Source organism: Tachyglossus aculeatus, chromosome 26, assembly GCF_015852505.1.
Source record: "Tachyglossus aculeatus isolate mTacAcu1 chromosome 26, mTacAcu1.pri, whole genome shotgun sequence".
NCBI lineage: Eukaryota > Metazoa > Chordata > Mammalia > Monotremata > Tachyglossidae > Tachyglossus > Tachyglossus aculeatus.
The window spans coordinates 4,842,740-4,869,603 of record NC_052091.1 but is presented as its reverse complement, the minus strand read 5'-3'; the positions used below and the strand labels follow the sequence as shown (position 1 = coordinate 4,869,603).

At 50.2% G+C, this 26,864-nt stretch overlaps 1 protein-coding gene across 2 annotated transcripts in view; it reads right to left on the bottom strand.

Annotated features, from left to right (window-relative positions):
- LRFN3 (leucine rich repeat and fibronectin type III domain containing 3) overlaps positions 1–26,658 on the bottom strand; it is a 35,739-nt gene extending 9,081 nt beyond the window's left edge. The window contains exon 1 of one of the 2 annotated variants that reach the window (XM_038767580.1): positions 26,477–26,658. Coding sequence is in view for 1 of the 2 variants with exons in the window: in XM_038767579.1 (XP_038623507.1) it covers positions 4,886–4,896 (11 nt within the window). In the remaining variant the exon portion in view is untranslated. Of the gene's footprint in view, positions 1–4,885; positions 4,900–26,476 lie in introns of those variants that run through there. The other variant, XM_038767579.1, reaches the window with a different exon arrangement.
- Between the last annotated feature and the right edge of the window lie 206 nt (positions 26,659–26,864).

Genomic DNA, 26,864 nt, shown 5'->3' with positions numbered 1-26,864 from the left:
TCCACCCAACCCCACTGAGCTCCGGGTCAAGCCAAAATGGACCGTCATTCATTCTCTCCATTATAAATTTCAGTACCCGATGGCAAAAAAGCGAAAAACAAGATTAAAACCAGCAACAGAAATTTAGGCTTGATGGAGACAGGGGCAGGGCAGCAGGGGAAGATGGAGGCTTGGTGGAGAGAGAGGAGAGGAGAAAGGACTGGCCCTGTAGCAGGAAGGAGCAAGGATAGACTCCAGGAAAGGTAAAGGGGAGGAGCAAAACATCTGTGTGAGTTAGGGTGGAGACAGGAGGTTGGACGAAATGACCTTAAGACAGCTGGTGGCTACCCTTTTCTAAATCTGCTGAGGTATTGAGGCAGAAGATTCAGAAGAAAAGAGATCAGAGGTAGAATGAAGGGGGGGGGGGGATGGAGGGGGAGGCAAAGGGAGGGAAGGAGGGAGAGAGAAAGAAAGAGGAAAGAGAAATTTATATTCAAAGCAGCTGGGCCAGGTCTTGTCCTTCAGGGAGGTTGGCAAACACAAGAAAGATGAAAAAAATCTGCCTGAAAACAAAGTCTTGCCGAGACATCAAACAACCTTGAAGACAACTACCAGCCTGGGCCTTCTAACTCCAGCTGGCTTAGCTGGTTTTACTCTGTGGGGAGCCCAGAGCAGGGGGCGCAGGCTACAGTAAAGTTTGGGAGATGGGTTCGAATTATCCCAGGCTCCCTAACCTGCCCCCTAGTCCTTCTCACCACCCAGAAACCCTCCACCCTTTCCTTGGGTCCAGATGGGGGAAACAGGGTGGAGATCTACTGCCCTCCCTGCCAAAAAAGGATCATTTTTCTAAAAAATTGCTCTGTTCATATCTTCCCTCTCTTCAAAAGACTCCAGTCATTACCCATCCATCTCCACAGAAAAGCAGCATGGCCTAGTGGATAGAGTACAGGCCTGGGCATCCTAAGGAACTGAGTTCTAATCCCAGCTTCACTACCTGTCTGCTGTGTGACCCTGGGCAAGTCATTTAACTTCTCTGTGCCTCCATTACCACCTCTGTAAAATGGGGATTGAGACTGGGAGCCCTGTGTGGGGCAGGGACTGTGCCCAACCTATTATCCTGCATCTACCCCAGCACTTAGTGCAATGCTTGGCACATTGTAAATGCTTAATAAATACCACCACCACATCAAAAAGAAACTCCTTACCATCCTTTTTAAGGCTCTCAGTCAGCTCTCCCTGTCCTACATTACCCCACTGATTCTCACATTACCACAACCCGGCCTACACACTTGGCTCATCTATCACCAACTACTCACTGTACCTCAATCTTATCTTCCTCATCGTTGACCCCTGGCCCATGTACTCCCTCTGGCCTGGAAGTTCCCTTTCATATCCTACAGACCACCACTCTCCCAATCTTCAAAGCCCTACTAACTCATCTTATCCAAGATAAGTCCTCACCTTCCCCTCTTTGTCCTCCCTTCTGTGTCACCTAGGCCTTCGGGTCTGTAACGCTTAAGCACTTTGGTTTTCATTCCATCCCTAGAGCACTTACATCCATTTCCATCTGTAATGACCTCCTTACCCTCCCCACAGCACCTGTATGTATGTTTGTACAGATATATTACACTATTTATTTTACTTGTACATATTTACTATTCTATTTTGTTAATATGTTTTGTTTTGTTGTCTGTCTCCCCCTTCTAGACTGTGAGCCCACTGTTGGGTAAGGACCATCTCTATATGTTGGCAGCTTGTACTTCCCAAGCACTTAGTACAGTGCTCTGCACACAGTAAGCGTTCAATAAATACGATTGAATGAATGAATGAATAATTTATTTTAAAGCTGTCTCCCCCTCTAGTCTGTAAACTCCTTGTGGGAAGGTATAGTGTCTACCTACTCTATTACATTGCATTCTCCCAAATGCTTAGAACAGTGTTTGGCATAAAATAAGTGCTCAATAAATATGATTGATTGACTGATTGATTGAGAGGGGCAATTACCAGTGATCTCCTCTGTTGCCAGGTCAGAGGCTGACAACAAGCACTGATGGCCAGTTGATCATGACCTTGGCCCATGGCAGTTAACGGGCCGACACAAGCGAACCCTCTGGAACCACCTTGCAGATAACTTCTGGTCTGAGGCCAAGAGTACTGGAAACCAGGCCAGCGGAATTTCAGAATCTTTGGGGCCAAGAATCCTGCAGCCAACAGGAATCTCATTACGGGAGGGGAGGATCATTTCATTCATCCCTCTGCCTCTACACTAGGCTAGGCCTTCTCAGGTGAAGTTCTCCTGCAAATAAAGCCCCCACCTCCCTTGCCCTCGGAGAAGACTACATCACAGCTGGTCTCAGCCACGTGGCAGGATGTTCTCATCTATCTCACTGCCGACCCCTCACCCCCTCCCTGCCTCTGGCCTGGACCGCCCTCCCTCCTCAAATCCAACAGACAATTACTCTCCCCGACTTCAAAGTCTTATTGAGGGTACATCTCCTACAAGAGACCTTCCCTGACTAAGCCCCCCTTTCCTCTTTTCCTACTCCCTACTGCTGAATTGCCCTGACTCGCTCCATTTGTTCATCCCCCCTCCCAGCCCCACAGCACTTATGTACATATCTGTAATTTATTTATATTAATGACTGTCTCCCCCCCCCCCCAGACTGTAAGCTCGCTGTGGGCAGGAAATGTGTCTGTTTATTGTTGCACTGTACTCTCCCAAGTGATTAGTACAGTGCTTTGCACACAGCAATCACTCAATAAATACGATTGAAGGAATGAATGAATGAATGTTCTTCCTCTCTCACCTGACTCCATCCCACGGCAGCTTCAGCCCCCTTCCTAGTCTTCTATGGAGAAGAGAACAGCTCCAGAAAGTGGATCCTCCTCTTTTCCTGGGGTGGAGGCTAGAAGACCAGGCCAGGGGAACCAGTAAGAAATACCTGGGTGACTTCCATTTTTTTCAATGGCCACCCCTGGCAGAGTATTGGAAAGTAAGAGTGGGCTGGGGGGATTGGGCATGGGTCTGACCTGCATTGTCACACCTTCCGCCGAGGCCCCCGCCCACTCCTCGGTTGTAGCAGGAACCAGAAGAACAAGGGAAATTGGCTGCCATCCCACAAGCCTCCACTGCTCCTGGCCCAGGGCCCTAGCCTGCCTTCCATGCTGGTCACAAAGGCTCAGTGATGGGAGGTGGTCCCCTTCCCATCCCTGTTCTGCGATATGTTCCTGGCAGGGGGCAGAGGAGAATTGGGAGGAGCCGAGGAAGACTGAATCGTCAGAGCTGAGGGTCGGGAGGACAGTCACATGTCTGTCCAAGCCCCTTCCGCCTCCCATCTTCCCTTCCCCACCTTCATCCCCCACCAGTCTTCAAAGGAGTCGTCTCTCCCTCCATCTCCCCCACTCTCTGCAGTCCCTCTGCAACCCCCCCCCCGCCCCACCCTGCTTTCCTCTCCAGCACTCTGCCCCTTGTCCCCACAACCTGATCAGGCCTAGAACAGTTTGGCAGGAGAGGAAGGGGCTGGGGGCTCTGAGGCCAATCAATCAATCAGAGCAAGGGTCAATCAATCAATTAATGGCATTTATTGACCACTTACTGTGTTCAGAACACTGTACTAAGGGCTCAGGAAAGTAAATGAGAAGCAGCATGGTACAGTGGATAACATATGGCCTTGGGAGTCAGAAGGTCATGGGTTTTACTCCCAGTTCTGCCACTTTGCTGTGTGACCTAGAGCAAGTTACTTAACTTCTCTGGATCTCAGTTACCTCACCTGTAAAATGGGGATTGAGACTATGAGCCCATGTGGGATAGGGCCTGTGTTCAACTCAATTTGCTAATATCAGCCCCAGTGATGATGATGATGGTATTTGTTAAGCGCTTACTATGTGCAAAGCTTAGTACAGTGGCTGGCACATGGTAAGCACTTAACAAGTACCATCATTATTGTTATTATTATTAATATTACAATATAGTAGAGTTGGTAGATGCAATCTCTGCCACAAGGAGCTTGCAGTCTACACAATAATAATAATAATAATAGTATTTGTTATGTGCTTACTATTTGTCAAGCAGTGTTCTAAGCGCTGGGGAAGATACAAGCTAATCAGGTTGGACACAGTCCCTGTCCCACATGGGGCTCACAGCCTTAATCCCCATTTTACAGATGAGGTAACTGAGGTACAGAGACGTCAAAGTGACTTGCTCAAGTTCGCACAACAGATAACTGATGATGTCACCATAAGAAGCTTGCAGTCTACATTATAATAATAATAATAGTATTTGTTAAGTGCTTACTATTTGTCAAGCAGTGTTCTAAGCTCTGGGGAAGATACAAGCTAATCAGGTTGGACACAGTCCCTGTCCCACATGGGGCTCACAGCCTTAATCCCCATTTTACAGATGAGGTAACTGAGGTACAGAGAAGTCAAAGTGACTTGCTCAAGTTCACACAACAGACAACAGTACAGTGCTCTGCACACAGTAAGCGCTCAATAAATACGATTGATGATGATGATGATGAGACAACTGATGAAGTCAGTATTAGAACCCAGGTCCTAATAAACGGACACATTCCCTGCCCACAACAGGTTTAAAGTCTACAGGCAGGGAGACAGACGTTGATATAAATAAATAAATTACAGATATTTACATAAGTGCTGTGGGGCTGGGAGGAGGGATGAGCAAAGGGAGCAAGTCAGGGCGATGCAGAAGGGAGTGGGAGAAGAGGAAACAAGTGGCTTAGTCAGGAAAGACCTCTTGGAGGAGATGTACCTTCAGTAAGGCTTTGAATTGGAGGGAAGCAATTGTCTGTCAGATTTGAGGAGGGAGGGCATTCCAGGCCAGGGGCAGGATGTCTTCCCTGAAGTCTAACCCCCATCCCTCCTGCTACAGTCTCCCCCTCTTTACCTTATGCTCATTTTTGCAAGAGGGAATGGGCAAGGCAGATCCCATCTGTCTGAAAAAAACAAAAAAAAACCTTTAGAGCTCCTAGTCTAGTGATCAGTCACTACTGAGCTTTCCTCTCTGAAGTCTGACCTCCCTCCTACCCACTGCATTGTCACTGGTTAAAATCCTTCCCATGCACCAAAGCTGGCAAGACTCTGCTGGACTCAAACCTCTCCCTCCCCTACCTTTTCTGGAATTCCTGCTTTCTCCTCCCCAGAAGTTCATCCTCAAGTGTAACCTTCATCCTTCCTATCTCCTACAGTTTGCTCCTCCTCTTCCCAGGAGAATGGTTTCAGGCCATGGGGGCCAGGGGGTGGGGAGAGCAAGTCTTTTTATTTTATGGTGTTTATTAAGTGCTTATTATGTCCCTGGCACTGTACTAAGCACTGGAGTAGATACAAGATAATCAGGTTGAATAATCAGCCAGGGGTCCCTTTGGTATTTCATTCATTCATTCATTCATTCATTCAATAGTATTTATTGAGTGCTTACTGTGTGCAGAGCACTGTACTAAGTGCTTGGGAAGTACAAGTTGGGGACATATAGAGATGGTCTCAGGGAGAGTAACTGCCCAGTCTCCCCATCACCCCCACCCTCGTCCCATGTCCCATATGGGGTTCACAGTCTTAATCCCCATTTTACAGATGAGGTCCCTGAGGCACAGAAAATTGACTTGCTGCAGGTCACACAGCAAAGAAGTGGCAGAGCCAGGATTAGAATTCAGGTCCTCTGATTCCCAGGCCTGTGCTCTTCCCACGAGGCCGCATGGCTTCTCATGACTGAGACCAGCCTGCCCACCCTGGAGGCATTTCCTCCTGCCCAAGTCCTCTACCCGAGGATTTAGAGTCCACAGCGGACACGGCGTTGCAAATTTTATCCCCGTCAGGTGGAACAACACCGGGCTCGCTGGGCCCAAGGGAGGCTGAGGGAGCCAAGTCCGATAAGAAAATCGGGGTAATTTATTGTCTGAGAGGGAGGGGAAGGGCCATTTGTTTAGATTAGTTGAGGGGGGGACACTGGGGGCCAGTTATGGATGCCGGCGGCTGCTAATCGATTCAATCAGTGTAGAGGCAGGACCAGGCAGGGCCGGGGGAGCAAGGGAGACTGGTAAGGGGGGACGTGGAAGTGACACTAGTGACTACTTTCTCCTCACAAAATGGCTACTTTCCAGTCACAGGAGGGTGTCTTAACAGGCTAAGCATGTCATCTCCATCTGCCCTTGGAGAGATGATCATTCGTAGAGGTCCCAACATCCCTCATTCTGGGGTCATCCCATCCCTCCCCCGCCAACCCCGCATCTTTCCCCTTGCCCACTGAGCCAGAGATCCCTTTGGTATCTTAGGGAGAATGACTCCCCAGACTCCCCATCACCCCCACCCTCGTCCTCCATGTCTCTTGCCCCAGCCTGTCACCAAGTCCTTCCTGAAGTCTATTCTGCTTCCCTCCTGCTGCAGTCTACCCTCCCCCCAACCTCCTCGATCCCCTCCTGCGGCCTGGGATTTCATCGCCGGGACTCAGCGGAGCCATCAAGCATTGATCGGGCTGGTAACAGGAACACTGAAGAGCCAAGGACCGTGGAGCTGATGAGCGGGCAGCCAGTGGCCACAGCAGTAACCCTGCAGACAAGGGTAGTCCCAGACTCCGCTGCCACTCCAGTCTCCTCCCCACCCCGCCCCAATCTGCCCACACTGCCCTCACAGGCAGAGCCCCCTCAATGGACACCCCCCCAGCACCTGCAGAAATCTCACTCAGAAGCCTTCAACCTGGGCAGACCTGTCTAGAGAGGGTGGGAAACAGAGTCCAATTACTCCAGGGCCCATTTTCTGGGTTCCCTGAATGTCCTTTGCCTGATTTCTGTCCATTCAGGGCCAGAGCCCATCCTACTCCAGGGCTTGGCTTCCTCTAGGACCACTCTCTGAGATCTTGGTACCCTGCTCTCCCCGCACCTGGTTTCATACAGGCCTGCAGCCTAATTTCATTTCAACCAGTCCGCCTCACTCCCAGGAGCCCTGACCTTGGAAGCACCATACAGAACACAGAGCCCAGGCCTCACCCACACAACACAGTACCGACCCCCCCTCTTCCGACCGCCACGCACGGCAGAGTGAACAGGTGATCCAATCAGCTCTGGCTCAGCTGACAGACCTGATATGATTTACTCTCAGTCGCCGGCAGCCAAAACCAGAATATTTTCCCCCTTGGAGACAAGATGGAGCGTGAAAGGGACTGGAGGAACCCGGGGGGGAGTGGCCGGGGGGAGACACTGACATGGGGGAGGGGGACACTGCTCAGAAGACAATTTATTGCAGTCACCGATGGGAGCAAGAGCAGCCTGGCAGAAGTCTGAGAAGCAACTTGGCGTAGTGGGTACAGCACACCACCCTGGGAGTCAGAAGGACCTTTCATTCATTCAACCGTATTTATTCAGTGCTTATTATGTGCAGAACACTGTAATAAGTGCTTAGGAGAATACAATTTAACAATAAACAGACACGTTCCCTGCCCACAATGAGTTTATAGTTTATAAGGACACTTGTATTAAGCACAGGCGTGGCTACAAGCCAATCATGTTGGACACAGTCCCTGTCCCACGTGCCGCTCACAGTTTTGATCCCCATTTTACAGATGCAGGAACTGAAGCACAGAGAAGTGAAGTGACTTGGGTTCTAATCCCAGCTCTGCCACTTGTCTGCTGTGTGACCTTGGGCAAGTCACTTCACTTCTCTGTGCCTCAGTTGCTTCATCTTTAGCAATGGGGATTAAGACTGTGAGCCCCATGTAGGACTGGGATTGTGTCCAACCCGATTTGCTTGTATCCACTCCAGGGCTTACTACAGTGACTGGTACCTAGTAAGTGCTTAACGAATACCACCATTATTATTGTTGTCAGGCAAGGAGGACTAAAGAAAATCAGGCTGAGAGTGCTGAATGTTGTATCAATTGGCTTTCTCTCCACGCTTGAAGCCATAGTCCCCAAGGGACAAGCTGAGTCCTATCAAGGTCACATCTGTTCCATTCCCTCTGTAAAAAGAGGAGACCTAGCCCCCCAGCTCCCCTCCCTCTCTCCCCTCACTCCTCCTTGCCTGTCCATGAGGGGGTACTTTCTGAAAGTCTACCCTCAATCCCTCTTTTCTGAAGATTCAGGGAAGATCCAGTTTCCCCTCCCCCAGGGAAAGTCAGTCAGTCAATCATATTTATTGAGCTCTTACTGTGTGCAGAGCACTGTAATAATAATAATAATAGCATTTATTAAGCACTTACTATGCGCAAAACACTGTTCTAAGTGCTGGGGGAGATCCAAGGTGAGCAGGTTGTCCCACAAGGGGCTCACAGTCTTCATCCCCATTTTCCAGATGAGGGAACTGAGGCCCAGAGAAGTGAAGTGACTTGCCCAACAAAATCACACAGCTGACAAGTAGCGGAGTTGGGATTTGAACCCATGACCTCTGACTCCCAAACCCGTGCTCTTTCCACTGAGCCATGCTGCTTCTGTACTAAGCTCTAAGAGAAGTATAGTACAACTGCTTTTTGGACCCTGGTGGGTCCCTCCTGATTGAAACTCTGCCCTCTACACCCAGATTCTCCAGTCACCCCTTCCTCCCCGCTCTCATCAGTGAGCTGCGTAATAAACTGTAAATATATTGTGAATGCCTCTCTCCCTCTTGGCTCTGACAGAAGAGACGTGACTCGAATGGACAGGAGTCTGGGGCTCCTGATTATTTTTTTTTTTGCTCCTTCAGCAATAAAATTCCCGAACGCCAGGGTGCCACCGATGCTAATGAATTTCCAGCTCCAGCTTCATCAAAATTTAAGGGGCTTTAATCTTATTGGGTTTGGGGACTTTCTCTTCCCACAAACCCCCGCCTCCGCCCTCCCGCTCGGAATCTGGATTTGAAATGGAGAGGATTTAAAGATCGTCCTGTCCAGAGGCAGGGGGCTGGCCTAGGTGGTTTCTCGTGATCTCTGTCTGGCTAGGTGGGTCCCAGGACCTATGGAGCTATGAGCTGGTAGTCGCCTCTCCCCAAGTATCCAGACAAAGCCCTACTTGGCGGACTCCAGGAGATTGAGGGCTGTCAGAAGTCTGAGAAGCAGCTTGGCCTAGAGGATAGAGCACCCGCCTGAGAGTCAGAAGGACCTTTCATTCATTCGTTCATTCATTCAATCGTATTTATTCAGCCCTTACTATGTGCAGAGCACTGTACTAAGTGCTTGGGAGAGTACAATTTAACAATAAACAGACACATTTCCTGCCCACAACGAGCTTACAATTTATAGGGGCACTGTATTAAGCACTGGGGTGGATACAAGTCAATTGGGTTGGACACAGTCCCTGTCCCACGTCCCTCTGTCACCCCTCAACCAGTCCAAAGTCAGTCCAGGTGCTCTGCGGGGAGGGCTTGGGTGCTACTTTATTTCCTTGCAAAGCAGACGAGGGTGCTACCTCATTTTCCGGCAGACCAGACGTGCCTTTTATTGCACAGGCATTGGGAGAGCTGGTGCAAGAGACAGTCCCACCACTCCCACCCACTGCTATAATAATAATAATAATTACGGTATTTGTTAAGCACTTACTATGTGCCCGGCACTGTACTAAGCTCTGGGGTGGGTACAAGTAAATGGGGTTGGATATAATCCCTATCCCATATGGGGCTCACAGTCTCGATCCCCATTTTACAGATGAGGTATTTGAGGCCCAAAGAAGTAAAGTGACTTGCCTAAGGTCGCATAGCAGACGAGAGACGGAACCTGGATTAGAACCCATGACTTTCTAACTCCCAAGCCTGTGTGTTATCCATTATGCACGCTGCTTGTAGGGAAATAAAGACAGAGGAAAAGGGTGCAGCTACAGGAGGGTGATGACACCGAAACCCCTCCCCGCCCCTCACACGAACCCTCGGATACACAGGGACCGAGTTCAGATCCAGTCCGGAGCCAGTTCTCCCGCGTCTTTCCCCTTCGACTCCGGAGGGGCCACGTAAGCAGGTGTGGGGGCAGAAGCGGAGTGCTGAGGAGGGGGACGCGCATGGAGAGGGGGGCACATGGGGAGAGGAACGCCTTCCCTCTTTACATTCAACAGATTATCACTCTTCCCACCTTCAAAGCCTTATTAATAATGATAATAACGATGGTATTTAAGCGCTTACTATGTGCCAAGCACTATTCTAAGCACTGGATTGAAAGCACACCTCCTCCAGGCGGCCTTCCCTGACTAAGCCCTCATTTAAGCAGCATGGCTCAGTGGAAAGAGCCCGGGTTTGGGAGTCAGAGGTCATGAGTTCTAATCCTGGCTTCATCACTTATCACTTATCAGCTGTGTGACTATGGGCCAGTCATTTCACTTCTCTGTGCCTCAGTTACCCCATCTGTAAAATGGGGATTAAGATTGTGAGCCCCACATGGGACAACCTGATCACCTTGTATCCTCCCCAGCGCTTAGAACAGTGCTTTGCACATAGTAAGCGCTTAACAAATACTGAGATTATTATTATTATTATTATTTCCTCTTCTCCCACTCCCTTCTGCATCCATTTGCACTTGGATTTGCAATCTCTAGTCACCCCCACCTCAGCCCCACAGCACTTAAGTACATATCCGTAATTCATTTTAATATCTGTCTCCCCCTCTAGACTGCAAAGCTCCTTGTGGGAAGGCAGAAATATGTCTACCCTCTTCTGTTGTACTGCACTCTCCCAAGTGCTTAGTGCGGTGCTCTGCACACGGTAAGTGCTCAATAAATATGATTGATAGATTGAGAGGAGGCACGCAGAGAGAGGCAGCCCCGGGACCAGCAATGGGTCCCCGAAATCCAAGCCTTGGGGTTGGGGGAGGTCTCTGAGGGGGTTAGACTGGGTGGACCCTACGTCGGAACCCCTGACCCAAAAGCTGCTTCTAAGCCCCCCTTTTCCTCTTCTCCCACTCCCTTCTACGTCACCCCAAGTTGCTCTCTTTGTTCTCGCCCCCTCCCAGCCCCACAGCACTTGTGTCCATATCTGTCATTTATTTATTTGTATTGATGTCTGTCTCCCACCCTCTAAACTGTAAGCTTGTTGTGGGCAAGGAATGTGTCCGTTTATTGTTGTATTGTACTCTCCCAAGTGCTTAGTACAGTGCTCTGCAAACTGTAAGCACTCAATAAATGTGATTAAATGAATGAATACATGATAACACTTTTAGGAGAAGCAGAAGGGGAGGGAATGCGATGGGGTGGGGTCAGCGGTGTGTCAGTGGAAAGCAGAGCTTTCTTGAGGAAAGAAGTCACCTCAGCCGCTCAGTCAATCAGTCAATGGTATTTATTGAGCGCTCTCCCAATCAACCAACCAACCAATCAGCCAGTCAATGGCAAGCAGCATAGCCTAGTAGATAGAGCCTGGGCCTGGGAATCAGAAGGAACTGGGTTCTATTCCCGACTCTGCCACTTGTTGGCTGTGTGACCTTGGGCAAGTCATTTCAATTCTCTGTGCTTTAGTTACCTCCTCTGTAAAATGGGGATTAATACTATAAGCCCCAGGTGGGATATGAACTGTATCTAACGTGATTAAGTTGTATCTACTCCAGCGCTTAGTACATAGTAAGCACTTAACACATATCATAAAATTGATATTTACTCTAACTAGGTGAAAAGCCCTGTACTGACACTTGGGAGAAGAAAATACAACACAACAGAGTTGGTAAACATGATCTCTGTGCTCCTCTAGACTGTAAGATCGTTGTGGGCAGGGAATGTGCCTGTATGTTGTTACACTGTACTCTCCCAAGTGCTTAGTACAGTCCTCTGCACACAGTAAGCATTCAATAAATACAAATGAATGAAGGATTCCTCCCCCAGCACTCCCTTCCATCTCCCCCACCTCTCATCTCCGGAAAATCATTCCTGGAGTCTGACCGCCATCCGTCCTGCTGCGATACAAGCAATCATTCCATCATAGTTATTGAGTGCTTATAGTGTGCGGAGCACTGGACGAAGCATTTGGGAGAGTAATATATTCCAAACACTTTCCTCCAGGGGACAGGAGGGGAACAGGTAATATTGACCCTTTGACAGACTCAAGCATAGCTCCTTTCTGCTCACCCCCAACAGCCCATATCTGAGCACCCCAATAAGCTCACACGGCTGTGGGAACCCCAACCAGTCCACACGGCCTTGGGCACCCCAAGATGCCCTCACAGCCCCCCTGAATCAGAAACCCTGATCACGCCTGTCTGGATGTCATGTGGTTGAAGATATCCCCACACTCCCCACCTCACCTCCATCCACTCAGCCAAGCCTCCTTAATCAAGCGTCCCCCTGATCAGTGTGGGCAGGGAATGTGTCCGTTTATTGTTGCATTGTCCTTTCCCAAGCACTTACTAAGCTTAATACAGTGCTCTGCCCACAGTAAGCACTCAATAAATATGACTGAATAAATTAATGAATGCAAGCCACAGTCTGTTCTTCAGGCCCGGAGACCAGTGCTGGCCCGCCAGCTCTCTTCAAGGATGGTTTAAACTCCACGTACGTGGGATGAAACTTCCACCTCTCCCAGACAACATCACAGTGGATCGAAGATTGAGTCCTCAAGCTCTCCACCTCCTCTATCTGGAAGTTTCTACATCCGGGCCTAGGCCAGTCCCCTCCGCCCCCAGCCAAGGCATATGGGGAGTGACCCCAAGAGGCTTGGCCCAGTTAGGAGCTCCAACTTGAGGGAAATGAATAAATAAACGTACTCGGGGCTTAACTCCATTTTCCCTTCCTTTACCTCAATCCAAGCTGCTCTCCGTGGAGTGAGATGAAGGGGACGTGGGGAGCTTTGGTGGGGGAGAGGGACAAGAAGACGTTGGGACCAGGTGGGGTGGGGTCGACGGATGTTCTCCCAGGATTTCGCGGGCCTATTTTCGGATGGGAAGGGGGAATCTGGCTCCTCTTTCACTGTCCTCAGAGCCCTGGAGAGACCTAATTTGGGAAGCTGTAAACTGGTTTCTGTCGGTGGGATGTAGAAGCTGTTTAAATATTGAACGTGCAGAGTAGCTGTTTCCACAGCCTGCAGCAAAACCAAGCCCAGAGACCGAGGCTTTAATTAAGAATTTAAGTTTCCATGTAAAGTGTCTTCTCGTCCCCCCACCCCGCCACGCCCAGCCCCCACCCCTCACCTCGGGGGCTCCCCGTTCTTCATCCATCCCTAAAAAAATATCTTTTCTCATAAGGAAGGTTAGAAATGAAGCTGCAGGGAAACCCTACCCAAGTCATCCTGTTAATCCTCCTGCCAGTTGAGCAAAAATATCTCTCTTCAGTCAATAGTTATTGAGTGCATACTTTGGGTTTTTTTCTTGGTACTTCTTAAGCGCTTAATATGTGACAGATACTGGGGTAGATTTGGGGCAGATACAAGATAATTGAGTTTGGACACAGTCCCTGTCCACATAGAGCTCACAATCTTATCTTTTTTAGTCTCAAAAAGCAGTGTGGCTTAGTAGAAAGAGCCCGGGCTTGGGAGTCAGAGGTCATGAGTTCTAATCCAGGCTTCACCACTTATCACTTATCAGCTGTGTGACTTTGGGCCAGTCGCTTCACTTCTCTGTGCCTCAGTCACCTCATCTGTAAAATGGGGATTAAGACTGTGAGCCCCACGTGGGACAACCTGATTACCTTGTATTTACCCCAGTGCTTAGAACAGTGCTTGGCACATAGTGAATGCTTAACAAATACCATCATTATTATTAATCCCTATTTTATTCATTCATTCATTCAATCGTATTTATTGAGCGCTTACTGTTTGCAGAGCACTGTACGAAGTGCTTGGGAAGTACAAATTGGCAACATATAGAGACGGTCCCTACCCAACAGTGGGCTCACAGTCTAGAAGGGGAAGACAGAGAACAAAACAAAACCTATTAACAAAATAAAATAAATAGAATAAATATGTACAAATAAAATAGAGTAATAAATACATACAAACATATTTTACAGATGAGGCAACTGAGGCACAGAGAAGTTAACGTACGTACTCTTGTACATGTTTACTATTCTACTTATTTTATTTTGTTAATATGTTTTGTTTTGTTGTCTGTCTCCCCCTTCTAGGCTTTGAGCCCGTTGTTGGGTAGGGACCGTCTCTATATGTTGCCAACTGGTACTTCCCAAGCGCTTAGTACAGTGCTCTGCACACAGTAAGCGCTCAATAAATACGATTGATGATGATGATGATATGTTGCCAACTGGTACTTCCCAAACGCCTAGTACAGTGCTCTGCACACAATAAGCGCTCAATAAATGCGATTGAATGAAAAAGTTAAGTGACTTGTCCAAGGTCACACAGCAGATTGCATGCAGAGCATTCCACTAGGTGTTTGGGAAAGAGCAATAGAACTAGTAGACACTGACGCTTCCTCCGAAGAGCTTTCAGTCGACAGGAGGGGAAACAGGGGTGGGGGGAGCAGACAAATAAAGTGCAGATGAGAGGAAGCGATAGGGTGTAATCAATGGACAGGAGTTGGGGTGTCGTGAGTGTGTAGGGTTTAGGTGGAAGGGAGGGGTGTAAGAAGGACACGGAGCGGAGAAGGTGGTCCTGAAGCTCCTGCTCCCCCCTGGGTGCAGGGGAGAGAGGTGGGGACAGTTGAAGCCCCTCTCTGGGAGTTTATGCCCCCTGGTCCTCTGGACTGTAAGCTTGTTGTGGGCAGGGAAAATGTCTGTTTACTCTTTTATCGTACTCTCCCAAGCACTTAATACAGTAAGTGCTCAATAAGTACAATCGAATGAATGAATGAATCAATCAATCAATCAATCCATCGCCGGCAAGAGGCAACCAGAAGGGTCCGGGCACCTGGCTTCCAGGCCAGCCGTGACATCTGCACATCAAGATGAGACCCCACAGCTTCCTGGGGGATGTTACAGGATAATAATAATAATTATTATTATTACTATCATGGCATTTGGTATTTGAGAACATGCTAGAAGTGTCCAGATTGAGCAATTGATGGCATTTAGTGAGCACTTACTGGGTGCTGAGCTCTGGTCTAAGCGGTTGGGAAAGTACTCTCATTCCTTCATTTAGTTGCATTTATTGAACACTTACTGCGTGCAGAGCACTGTATTAAGCACTTGGGAGCGTTTGATATAACAATAAACAGATGCATTCCTTGCCCACAACAAACTTACAGTCCAGCGGGGTAGACGGCCATTAATAGAAATAAATAAATTTTAGGTTTGGACAGAAGTGCTATGGGGCTGAGTGGGGGAATGAATAAAAGGAGCAAGTTAGGGAGATACAGAAGGGAGTAGGAGAATAGAATTGGTAAATATGATCCCTATCCACAAGACACTTGCGATGTAATCAAGTCCAATTTAGCCTTATTAAAAACACATCTCCTCCAAGAGACCTTCCCCCTTTACGCCTACATTTTCCCTACTTCGTCTCCCTTCTGCCTCCCCCTTGCACTGGATACATCCCACCCTCAGCCCCACAGCACTTAGGTACATATCTGTAATTTACATTGTCCGTCTCCCCCTCTAGACTGTGAGCATCTTGTGGGTAAGGAATGGATCTACCAACTCCATTATATTGTGCTCTCCCAAGCACTTAGTATAGTGCTCTGCCTGCAGAAAGCGCTCTATAAATAGATAGGTAGATTGATTCAGTGGATGCATAATATAAAGTGTTTCTACTTTCTTCCTGGGGCCCACTGGTGAAGATAGCCACCAGCCCACTGCAGGGAGCTGGTGGGAGAGCATTCTAGCCAGGTAAGCATCAATCTAATAAATCCCATCGATTGATTGATTGATTGATTGATCGATCGATCATTGTCTGAAAAAGGGAAGGGCTACTTGCAGGCTTCCTCCATCTTCCTCCTTCTCCTTCTCCTGAGACATTTTGAGCCACGGAGACTCCAGTTCTTCCTTGGATGGGCTGAGGTGCGGGCTGGACCTGTGAGCCTGTTGTGGGCAGGGATTGTCTCTCTTTATTACTGTATTGTACTTTCCCAAGCGCTTAGTACAGTACTCTGCACATAGTAAGTGCTCAGTGAATATATATATATATATATGGCATTTGTTAAGCGCTTACTATGTGCAAAGCACTGTTCTAAGCACTGGGAATGATACAAGGTGATCAGGTTGTCCCACGTGGGACTCACAGCCTTAATCCCCATTTTACAGATGAGGTAAATGAGGCCCAGAGAAGTTAAGTGACATGCCCATGATTGAGTGAATCATATTCACCCTCAGGGGTGACCTGCTGGGCCAACATCCTGCCTTCTCTGACGGTGAGGGAGCAGAGCAAAATCAGCTCCCCAGGCCCTCCCCTGACCTACGCCTTCTTGACGTCACTCAGGATGGGACCAATTCCCAGGAAGCTCCTCCTAGGTGCCTGTGTTATCCCAGTTTCTGGCTTTGGCCTCCCACCATCCCCCTCTGCCTCTCTGGCTTCTGACTCGGGCCTACAAACTTGCCTGCCCGGGCCCTCCTGATACATAACCATAACAGGGGCCAGAGCCCAGAGGGGACCCAGGACCCCCAGAAGCTCCCACACAGCACCCCCACCACCAATGGTCTGCAATGTGACCTTGGGCAAATTGCTTCACTTCTCTGGGCCCCCCTCATCAGTAAACTGGAGATAATTATTATTAATAATATATATTATTGAGAGTGACATCCCCTCATGAGGTATTTTTCCTCTCTGGTTAATAATTTATAGTTTTGTATAATGATCATTCCTACATTTGTGACTGATTCACATTATATCATTATTAATCATAACGACATTATTATTAATAATAATATTAATAATGGTACCTGTTAAGCACTTACTATGTTCCAAGCACTGTTCTAAGCATTGGGGCAGATACAAGCTAGTCAGGTGGTACACAGTCCCTGTCACCTGGGCTCACAGTCTTAATCCCCATTTCATAGACGAGGTGACTGAGGCACGGAGAAGCTGTGACTTGCCCAGTCACACTGCAGACGTGTGGCAGAACTGGAATTAGAACCCAGATCCTTCTGACTCCAGGCCTATGCTTTATCCACTAAGCCACGCTGCTTCACCTAAGACTGTGAGCCTGGGACAGGGACTGGGTCCAACCTGATTTCCTTGTATCCACCCCAGCGCTTAGTACAGGGCCTGGCACATAGAAAGCTCAACAAAATACCACACTTATTATTATTATTACTATTATCTGCCCAAGATCTGTTTTCTTTCTGCTTGTCCCTCGTATCTGCCTCCCTTCCCTCACCTGCAAACCCCACCGTTTGGCAAGGTGTCTGCCCCCCAGGCACCCCCATCCCCTCCCAAGCCAGGCTCACCCGGCTCCTGGACCCGGGGGCATAAGGCAAGCAAGTGGGAGGTGCCAAGGCAGGTGGAAAGTATGGCTCAGACTGGGATGGGGGGTGGGTGGGAAGGAGACAGGGGGGATGTGGGAGTGTCAACGGCTGCTGTCATTGACAGGAGCCTGCCCCGGGCCTGGCAGGGCCCTCCATTTCCCCAGCAGCAAGCCGGATCCTGGGGAGAGTGGCATCTGTCTCCGTGACTCGACTGTGCCCACCTCCTGTTCTGCAGCACGTGGTGGGCAGAGGTTGGGCATACCATGGACAGAGCCAGGCACACCATGGGCAGAACTCGGAGACACCGTCAGCAGAACGAGGGGCCTCCCCATTGCCTTCCTTCCCCCGCTCACCAGAGAGAGGGCCTGGAGACCTCCCCAGATGGACCTTCCCAAATCTAACCTCCATCCCTCACCCTGTAACCTAAACCCATCTCCCTCTAGCCCAACACTGTCAGCGATAGTCCAGTTTGCTCTTGATCAACAGGAAATTTTAAATGCCTTGCACACACTCACACACAAACACAATTGACTACCCACAGAACACACTAACACACACCCATGGGTTCCCAAAACACACCTACGCACATCCAGGCCCCCCAAAACACAAACACACACATATGCACTGATTCCTCCAGGACAGGCACAAACACACCAACCCAGCCCCCAAGAACTCCCCAAACACATACAAACACACACATGCAAGTCCCCCGGAACACACACACACAAACACACAAGTCCCCTAGAACACACACTCACACCCACACACCCACACACACACACACACATACACACAAACACAATTTATAGCTCTCTCCCAGCATCTGTGTGGGTGAGCGGCTGCACTTTATTGGATGATATTACCATCTCCATTATAGAGAACACACACAGTCCCTTTATTATGATGATTCCCCCTCCCCCCCTCCCCACCCAGTAATTTTGTATATTTTTTTGGAAACAGAGAGCGCAGATATTGGATTATCTAACTCCATGCTCTGCTCTCTGGAGATAATTTCGTTTCCACCCCCTTCTGCTCCCTTCCCCCCACCCTCCCGCTGTTCAACACCAAAGTTGGCAGAGGCTCAGGCCCCAGCCGTCCCACAACGCACTGTGGAGCGTTGGGAATGAGGACAAGGGTGCGGGAGCCGGGGGACCAGGGAAACCCTCTTTCTCCCATCTCCCTGGTCCGGAACATTCATCCGGTCGTATTTATTGAGCTCTTACTGTGTGCAGAGCACTGTACTAAGCGTTTGAGGAAGTACAATGCAACAATAGACACCCAGAACTCAAGGCCTCTCTCATCTTCTCCCTTTTCCCCTTTCCCCACTCCTGCTACCAGACACTCACCAGGGAGAAGTTGCTTCTCCACAAGGAGAGAAGTCACTGTCCAGGCAGGGGGAAGGACACTTCTCCTGTCCCTTCTGCCCCTGAGAGTCTGGGAAATGAAAAGAAAGGGGAGCACCAATAAAGCCCTCTTCCCGCTCCCCAAAACCCCAGAATGGAGATTGTGAAGTCAGATCTGCTCTGCTTGTGGTTCAAGGGACTTGGGGAGCAAAAGGAATGCAAGGTATTGGAGGCTTAAGCCATGGCTTAGTGGACAGTTCCCGGACCTGGGAATCACAAGGGCAGAGTTCCGTTTCTGTCACATATCGGCTATGTGACCTTGGGCAAGTCACTTCACTTCTCTGGGCCTCAGTTCCCCCATCTGTAAAATGGGGATTAAGACTGTGAGCCCCTTGTGGGACAGGGACTGTATCCAACCTGATTAGGTTGTATCTATCCCAGTGCTTACAACAGTGCTTGACACCTAGTAAGTGTTTAACAAATACCAGCGTTATTATTACCAGAAACCAGGCAGTGGGCAGGAAATCATTCAATCACAAGCAGGAAGAGGATCTCTCCCTGTCTTGGCTAACATTGTCCTGGACCTGGGGGGTGAAGGAGGAGGAAGGAGGGGGTGGGGCTCTGAATGTGTTTCCTGCAGTCCATCCCAGGATACTGGAGACAGGGGCGGGGAAGGGGGGGAAGATGTGGAGCAGGGGGTGGGGGGGGGAGAAAGATGGACCAGGTCAGCTCCCCCAGCCCCCAAAAGTCAGCCCCTGGAGGGGAGAGGCAGGGGCAGGGCCGGGGCAACAACTGGGGAAGGGGATGGAAGTCAGTCAATCAGTCAATCGTATTTATTGAGCGCTTACTCTGTGCAGAGCAGAGGACTGAGCCCTTGAGAGAGGTCAAAATGTCAACTAAGAGGCGCATCCCCTGTTCACAATAAGCTTCCAGTCTAGAGGGGGAGACAGGTGTGAATACATACATATGTATAATACATATACATACATATGTATAAATACATGTACACATCATAAATAATAATTAATAGTTCATAATAAATAAATATGGACATGAGTTTTGTGAGGCTGGAATAATAATAATAATGATAATGGTTGTATTTGTTCAGTGCTTACTATGTGCCAAGCACTGTTCTAAGCGCTGGGGTAGATACAAGGTAATCAAGTTGTCCTGCGTAGGGCTCACAGTCCTAATCCCCATTTTACAGATGAGGGAACTGAGGGCTAGAGAAGTGAAGTGACTTGCACAAAGTCACACAGCAAGGGAGCAAGTCAGGGCGATGCAGAAGGGAGTGGGAGAAGAGGAAAAGAGGGCTTAGACAGGGAGGCAGGGAAGGGTCTCAATCCTCTCTCTCCCCAGCTCCCTTCACCCCTTGCTAATTGCTCTTTTGGAGCGGAAGGCCAGGCCGAGGGGAGGTTCGCTGGGGGTGTCTCGAGTTCAGGCAGATCGATGGGGTCCGGCTGGGCGCTCAACTCCTGTCCACCTCCACCCTGTATTGAACGGATCTCTGCCTATTATCTGGAGGTTTTGAGTGGGAAACTCCCTCCAGCCCCCATCCAACCCTGCACAGGACTGGACAAACACAAACCAGAGCTGTCCATCCCCTTCCCGGCCACCTCTCTCCCCATCCCTCTGCCTCCATTCCCCACCCTACTCAGCGGAGAGACCACCAGGCTACTGACCGCCCTCCCTGCAGCTTGAAACAGCAGGAACTAGTGGATGGAACAGAAGCCCGGGAGTCACAAGTTCATGGGTTCTAGTCCCACCCGACTAGCTTGTATCTACCCCAGCGCTTAGTACAGTGCCTGGCAAATAGTAAGCTCATGGCTTCTAATCCCGGCTCCGCCACTTGTCTGCTGTGTGATCTTGGGCAAGTCACTTAACTTTTCTGAGCCTCAGTTCCCTCATCTGTAAAATGGGGATTAAGACTGTGAGCCCCATTTGGGACAGGGACTGTGTCCAACCCAATTATCTTGTACCTACATAGCACTTCAAACAGTGCCTGGCACATAGTAAGTGCTTAAAAATGCCGTTATTATTATTATTATTATTCAGCTCCCACTCCACATCTGCCACGGGGAAGTTGCCTTTCAGTCTAACCTCCAACCCTCTATCTGCAGGATATGTAAAAACTCCATTTTAGAGAATTTTCCAGCTCCTATCCCCATTCCAATCTCTCGTATCTCAGTGAGGAGAGTTCAGCACAGATTTCAGGGAAACCTCCATTCGGAGGCGGCAGCATCTAGAGAGTCCCAACTGGCGCTGGGTTCCCCAAGAAAATGAGCCCAGAGAGGGTCTGTACCTGATCCAATCAATTGCATATATTGAGCATCTACTGTGTGCAGAGCACTGTACTAAGTGTTTGGAAGAGTACAGTATAAAAGAGTCGGTAGACAAGTTCCCTGCTCACAGGGAGCTTACGGTCTAGAGGGGGAGACAGACATTGATATAAATGAATAAATTAAAGTTGTATACATAAGTGCTGTGGGGTTGAGGGAAAGGTAAATAAAGAGTGTTTTGTTTTTTTGTCTGTCTCCCCCTTCTAGACTGCGAGCCCGTTGTTGGGTAGGGACCGTCTCTATATGTTGCCAACTTGTACTTCCCAAGCGCTTAGTACAGTGCTCTGCACACAGTAAGCGCTCAATAAATATGATTGAATGAATGAAAATCCGTGTACAAGGGTGATGCAGATGGGAGGGGAAGAAGAGGAAATGAGGGCCTAGTCGGGGAAGGCCGCTTGGAGGAGGTGTTCCTTCATGATCTGCACACAGTAAGCGCTCAATAAATACGATTGAATGAATGAATGAATTCAGGCTTTAAAGTGGGGGAGAATGATCATCTGTTGGACATGAAGAGGTATGAAGAGGCAAGGTGATTGAGTGCTTTAAAGCTGATAGTAAGGAATTTTCATTTGATGGAGAGGTGGATGGGCAACCATTGGAGTTTTTGAGGAGTGGGGAAACATGGACTGAACGTTTTTGTAGAAAAATGACTAGGGCAGCTGAAGGAAGTATGGACCTGGGTGGGGAGAAACAAGAGGCAGGGAGGGCTGGGGCGTCAGCAAAGAGGCTGATAAAGTAATCAAGGCGGTATAGGATGAGTGCTTGGATTAACATGGCAGGAGTTTGGATGGAGAGGAAAGGGTGGATATTAACAATGTTGCGAAGGTTGAACCGACAGGATTTGTTGACAGATTAAATATGTGGGTTGAATGAGAGAGACGAGTCGAGGATAATGCCAAGGTTACAGGCTTGTGAGACAGGAAGGATGGTGGTGCTATCCTCAGTGATAGGAAAGTCAGGAGGAGGAGAGGGTTTGGATGGTGAGATAAGGAGTTGTTTTGGATATTTTAAGTTTGAGATGTTGGCGGAACATCCTAGTGGAGATATCCTGAAGACAGGAGGAAATGTGAGACTGCAGAGGGGGAGAGAGATCAGGGCTGGAGATGTAGATTTGGGAATCATCCACAAAGAGAGGATAGAGATGGAAGCCATGGGGGTGAATTAGTTCTCCAACGGAGTGGGTATAAATGGAAAATAGAAGGGGACCCAGAACTGAATCTTGAGATATTCCCACAGTTAGGGGGTGGAAGGCAGAAGGGGAGACGGCAAAAGAGCTTGAGAAGGAGCAGCCAGAGAGACTAAAGGAGAACCAGGAGAGGACAGAGTCAGTGAAGCCAAAGTTGGATAATGTTTCTAGGAGAAGGGGGTAGTTAACAGTGTGGAAGGCAACTGAGAGGTCGAGGAGTATTACGATGGGGTAGAGGCCATTGGATTTGGCAAAAAAAAAGAGACCATTCATGACCTTCGAGAGGACAGTTTCTGTGGAGTGAAGGGGCAGGAAGCCAGATTGGAGGGGGTCAAAGAGAGTATTGGAAGAGAGGAACTGGAGAAGGTGAGTGTAGACAATTAATTCCCTCAAGGAGTTTGGAGAAGAGTGACAGGAGGGAGATGGGGTGATAACTGGAGGGAAGCTTGGGGTCAAGGGAAGGTTTTTTTAGGAGGGGGAGACATGAGCATGTTTGAAAGCTGTGGGAAAAAGCCTTTGGGGAGCAAACAGTTGAAGATGGTGGTCAGGGAGGGAAGCAGGGAAGGGGCAAATGAGGTCACACATCAGGACCCTGACTCTCACCCCATCACCCCACTCCACCCACCCAGCCATGGGATACCAGGGATCCACAGCATCGATTGGGTACCCACTAGGCACAAAGCACTGGACTGTCCACCTAGGAACTGAATATGAAACCTCCCCAGGGAGGTTATGTTCTAATGCCAGGGAAGGGGCAGCGTGTGGGTGTAGCCAAGAACCTGATGAATACACTACAGTCGAGAAAATAAATATGAAAAAAGATTTCAGTGAATAAATAATAAATGAACAGATGGTGTGCAGGGTGGGAGGCTTGGTAAGGGAAGACTTCTTGGAGGAGGTGGCTTTTCATAAAGGAAGTCCCTCCTCTGCTTCTCCCCATCTCTCTTCCTCTGGATCTTTTCTAGGAGGAGGGTGTCTGTGGGGAGTTTTTGGTGGGGGGATCTTTCCCCAGCTCCTACTCCTCCCCTCTAGAATTTCCCTCCCTTCCTCCCCACTCCTTTTCCCTCTGTTCCCCTCCCCTCCGATCCCTTCCCTGAGGGGGCAGCCCCAAACGGCTGCCGGAACTCTTCAGGACTGGAAGTGGGCAACTGAGCAGGACGAGCCAGGGAGTAGAGCCCCGAGGTGCTTGGCAGAGGGTTAATTAGCTATTTAATTAATGGAGGTACTGGGCCCCAGATTTCGTATGGGGGTTGGAGGGAGGCTCTGAGATGGGCAGGCCCTGGGCTGCTGCAGGGACGGCACAGTGGATACAGTACGGGCCTGGGAATCAGAAGGTCATGTGTTCTAATCCCGGCTCCACCACTTGTCTGCTGTGTGACCTTGGGCAAGCTTCACTTCTCTGTGCCTCGGTTGCCTCATCTATATAATGAGGATTGAGGCGGTGAGTCCCACATAAGATAGGGATTGTGTCCAAACCGATTACCTTGTGTCCACCCCAGCACTTAGAACAGTGCCTGGCACATAGTAAGTGCTTAACAAATACCATCATTACTATTATTTCCCATCTTCAGGGCAGAAAGACGGCTATTCTGGAGTCACGCTAAATTTGTGAGGAAGAGGAGAAGCCCGCACCATCCATACAAGTGCAAAACAAGTGCAAGCAGTGTGGTTTAGTGGAAAAAGCATGGGCCCGGGAGACACACCTGTGTTCCAGTGGCGGCTCTGCCACTTGCTTGTGGTGTGACCTTGGGCAAGTCACTTCACTTCTCAGGGCCTTGGTTTCTACAACTGTGAAATGGGGATTCAATACCTGTTTTCCCTCCTAATTAGACTGTGAGCCCCATGCAGGACAGGAATTGTGTCCGACCTAATTGATTTGCACCAACCCCAGCCCTTAGAACTGTGTTTGAACATACAGCATGGGATATAGAACAAAGTAAGCGCTTAACACCTCAAAAAAAAAAAAAAACTAGTCTAAGCACTGGAGAAAAATCTCCCGGAGAGAATTAAACACAATCTGTGTGTGTGTATGTGTGTGCGTGTTTGGAGGACAGTGGGGATGGGGGGTGGGGGAGGGGTTTAGCAACAGACAAGGAAAGATAATAATAATTATTATTATGGTATTTGTTAAGCACTTACTATGTGCAATGCACTGTTCTAAGCGCTGGGGAGGTTACAAGGTGATCAGGTAGTCCCACGGGGGGCTCACAGTTTTTATCCCCATTTTATAGATGAGGTAAATGAGGCACAGAGGAGTTAAGTGACTTGCCCAAAGTCACCCAGCTGACAGTTGGCAGGGCCGGGATTTGAACCCATGACCTCTGACTCCAAAGCCCGTGCTCTTTCCACCGAGCCACGCTGCTCTAAGATGAAAACAATATTAACAAAAAAATATAAAAAAGGAGGAAAATGGTCTGAAACAACAGCAAGAGGGACTTGGGTGAGACTTCAGGCAGGATCAAGAAAGAAATGGGGAGTGAGCGAGGGCCGTGTGGTACCTTCCCTGAAGGTGGGCTCAGAGCCAAAGGGATGGATGGCATGACCTTGAGGGTCTTAGCAATTTCCCCTTTAAATTTCTACAAACCAGAGGGCCTCCAGAGAAGTTCAGGCAACGGAGAGAGGTGGAGAAGGGAAAAAGAGCGGTGGAGAGATGAAGAGAGGCAGAAAGGGAAGTGGAGGGAGATTCTCCTCCCTGCCACCTGGCCTGTTCCTTGGCAAAGAAGCAGCCCATGCTGGCTCAGGTGATGGGGATGGGTTGAGTCGGGGTTGAGTCAGCTCAGGCCCTGCTTGGGCCCAGGTCCTCTCTCCTGGCACTTGGGGAAGAAGTAAGAGCGTTGGAGGGCAGATTTACTGGCAGATGATAGAGTAAGGGAGAATGAGAAAGAACCCTCGGAGAAGGGGAGACGCCCTGCTTCTCTGGACTGTGGGAGGAGAGCAGGGGGATGGGGGAGATGACCCCGGGGATTGGAGTTAGAAAACTGGTCCATTCAGGGTCAGTATATCTTTTGGGGGAGCACGGGGACGGGCATTTATCTGCGATCCAGCACAGAAGCTGCCGCGGGAGGGTTGGGGGTAGACTTCAGGTTCGATGGGCAGGAATGGGAAATCTGAGAACGTGTTGTGAGGAAATGGGAGACCCTTGTATTTCTCAGGCCGGGGGAGGGACTTAATGACCTCACGCGATGGACTCCTGGCCTCGAAGGTACAACTGGGGACTCTCTCGCTCCTAGACACACACACACATACATACACATAAAACACATCCTTCCCCTCTCCCCACTCCATTTCACACAGATCCCGAGCCCGGAGTGGGTGAATGGTAGGGGGAACCGGAGATCCAGTGAAGATCTCACTATTGGGCTGCCTCACCCCGCCCCCACTTTCTTTTTTTCCTCCCTTCCTTTCCCCGATCCCAGGCAGCTGTCCAGCAGCAGAGACATAACCAGAAACCTCAGAGGAAGGGCAGGGGCCTGCAAGCGGTGTGTACGTGCTCAGGCCAGAGAGACAGTGAGTGTGTGAGTGTGTGTGTCTGTGTTAGAGAGAGAAAGAGACAGGGGACGAGCTAAGTGTGGGAGGGAGTGAAGGCCGGAGGATGGAAGGGGGAGCGGGGGAGTTATTTTCCGTGGGAGTCTGAGAGCGTTGAGGTGGTCGGGGGAAAGAGGGAGTGGGGAGCGTCTCCCCCAGGTGCCTGGGGATGCTAAGGGTCCCTCGAATCCTTCCCCCTCCTCACACCCTAGCTCTTCCCCCAGCCCCCCCAGGCATAGCCCAACAGGTGGACGACCCCCGGACGGAAGAACGACAGGAGGGTCACGGGGAAAGAGGCGGCGACCTCAGTCCCCTGGGTCTTTCCCGAGCCCAGAGGGTGCCTGCTGGGGCCTGGGTGGGTGGGCTGGAACCAAGGAGGGTCTCCCCTGCAGTCCACCGCCCAGCTCGGACCATCCCCATCCCCCCCCGGTCTCCAACCCTTAGACCCTCCGGAGAAATAGCAGGGAGGGCCTGGGCCGTGGACCACTCCCCTGTGGAGTGGGGAGGGTCAGCAACTAGAATCCCCCTCTTGATCCCCCTCTTTAAGCCCCTAATGCCGGAGAGGGGTCTCCCCTGCCCCACATAGGGCGCCCAAAGCCCGGCTCTGGCCGCCTTGGGCCTCCAGGGACAGGCCTGGGAGATTAGAACAGTGTTTTGCACGTAGTAAGCGCTTAACAAATATCATTATTATTATTATGGGGTGCCAGGCAGAGGGAGGGTAGAAATGTCTTCTCATCCCTCTCTGCCACCCTCCCCGAAATGCGGAAACAGGGTGGGAGCCCTCTCCCGAATGAGCGGGCCTTGGGTCTCCCCGGGTCCCCTCCCTCCCACCCCTCGCCCCCCGTGGCCCCTCGGGCCCGGCCTTACCTTGGGAGAGGCTTCGCCCGGGGGAGCGGGAGGCCGGGGCGGGGGGCTCGGAGCCCCCCAGCCCCGCCAACGGCTCCCACCCCGGGGGTCGGGTTGGGTTGGAGTACCCGAGAGGTCAGACGGGGCCGGAGAAGCCCGGGCGGGGGGCCAAATGCCCCATCGGATGGAGCCTGTCCGGAGGAGGGGCGGGGAAAGGGAACCAGGGCCGGTCCTGGGTGGGTGGGTGGGGGTCCCCGGGGGTCCCGCCGTCCTGAGCCCCCCGGGCCCCCCTCCAGCCCCCCAGACGGCGCTGGGGACTCGTCGGAGCGGGGGTCCCCCGGACCAGGTCGATGCCTCCCGGGTGGTTGGATGAGGGGGATCCGGGGGCTCGGATAGGCCCCGCTGCAGG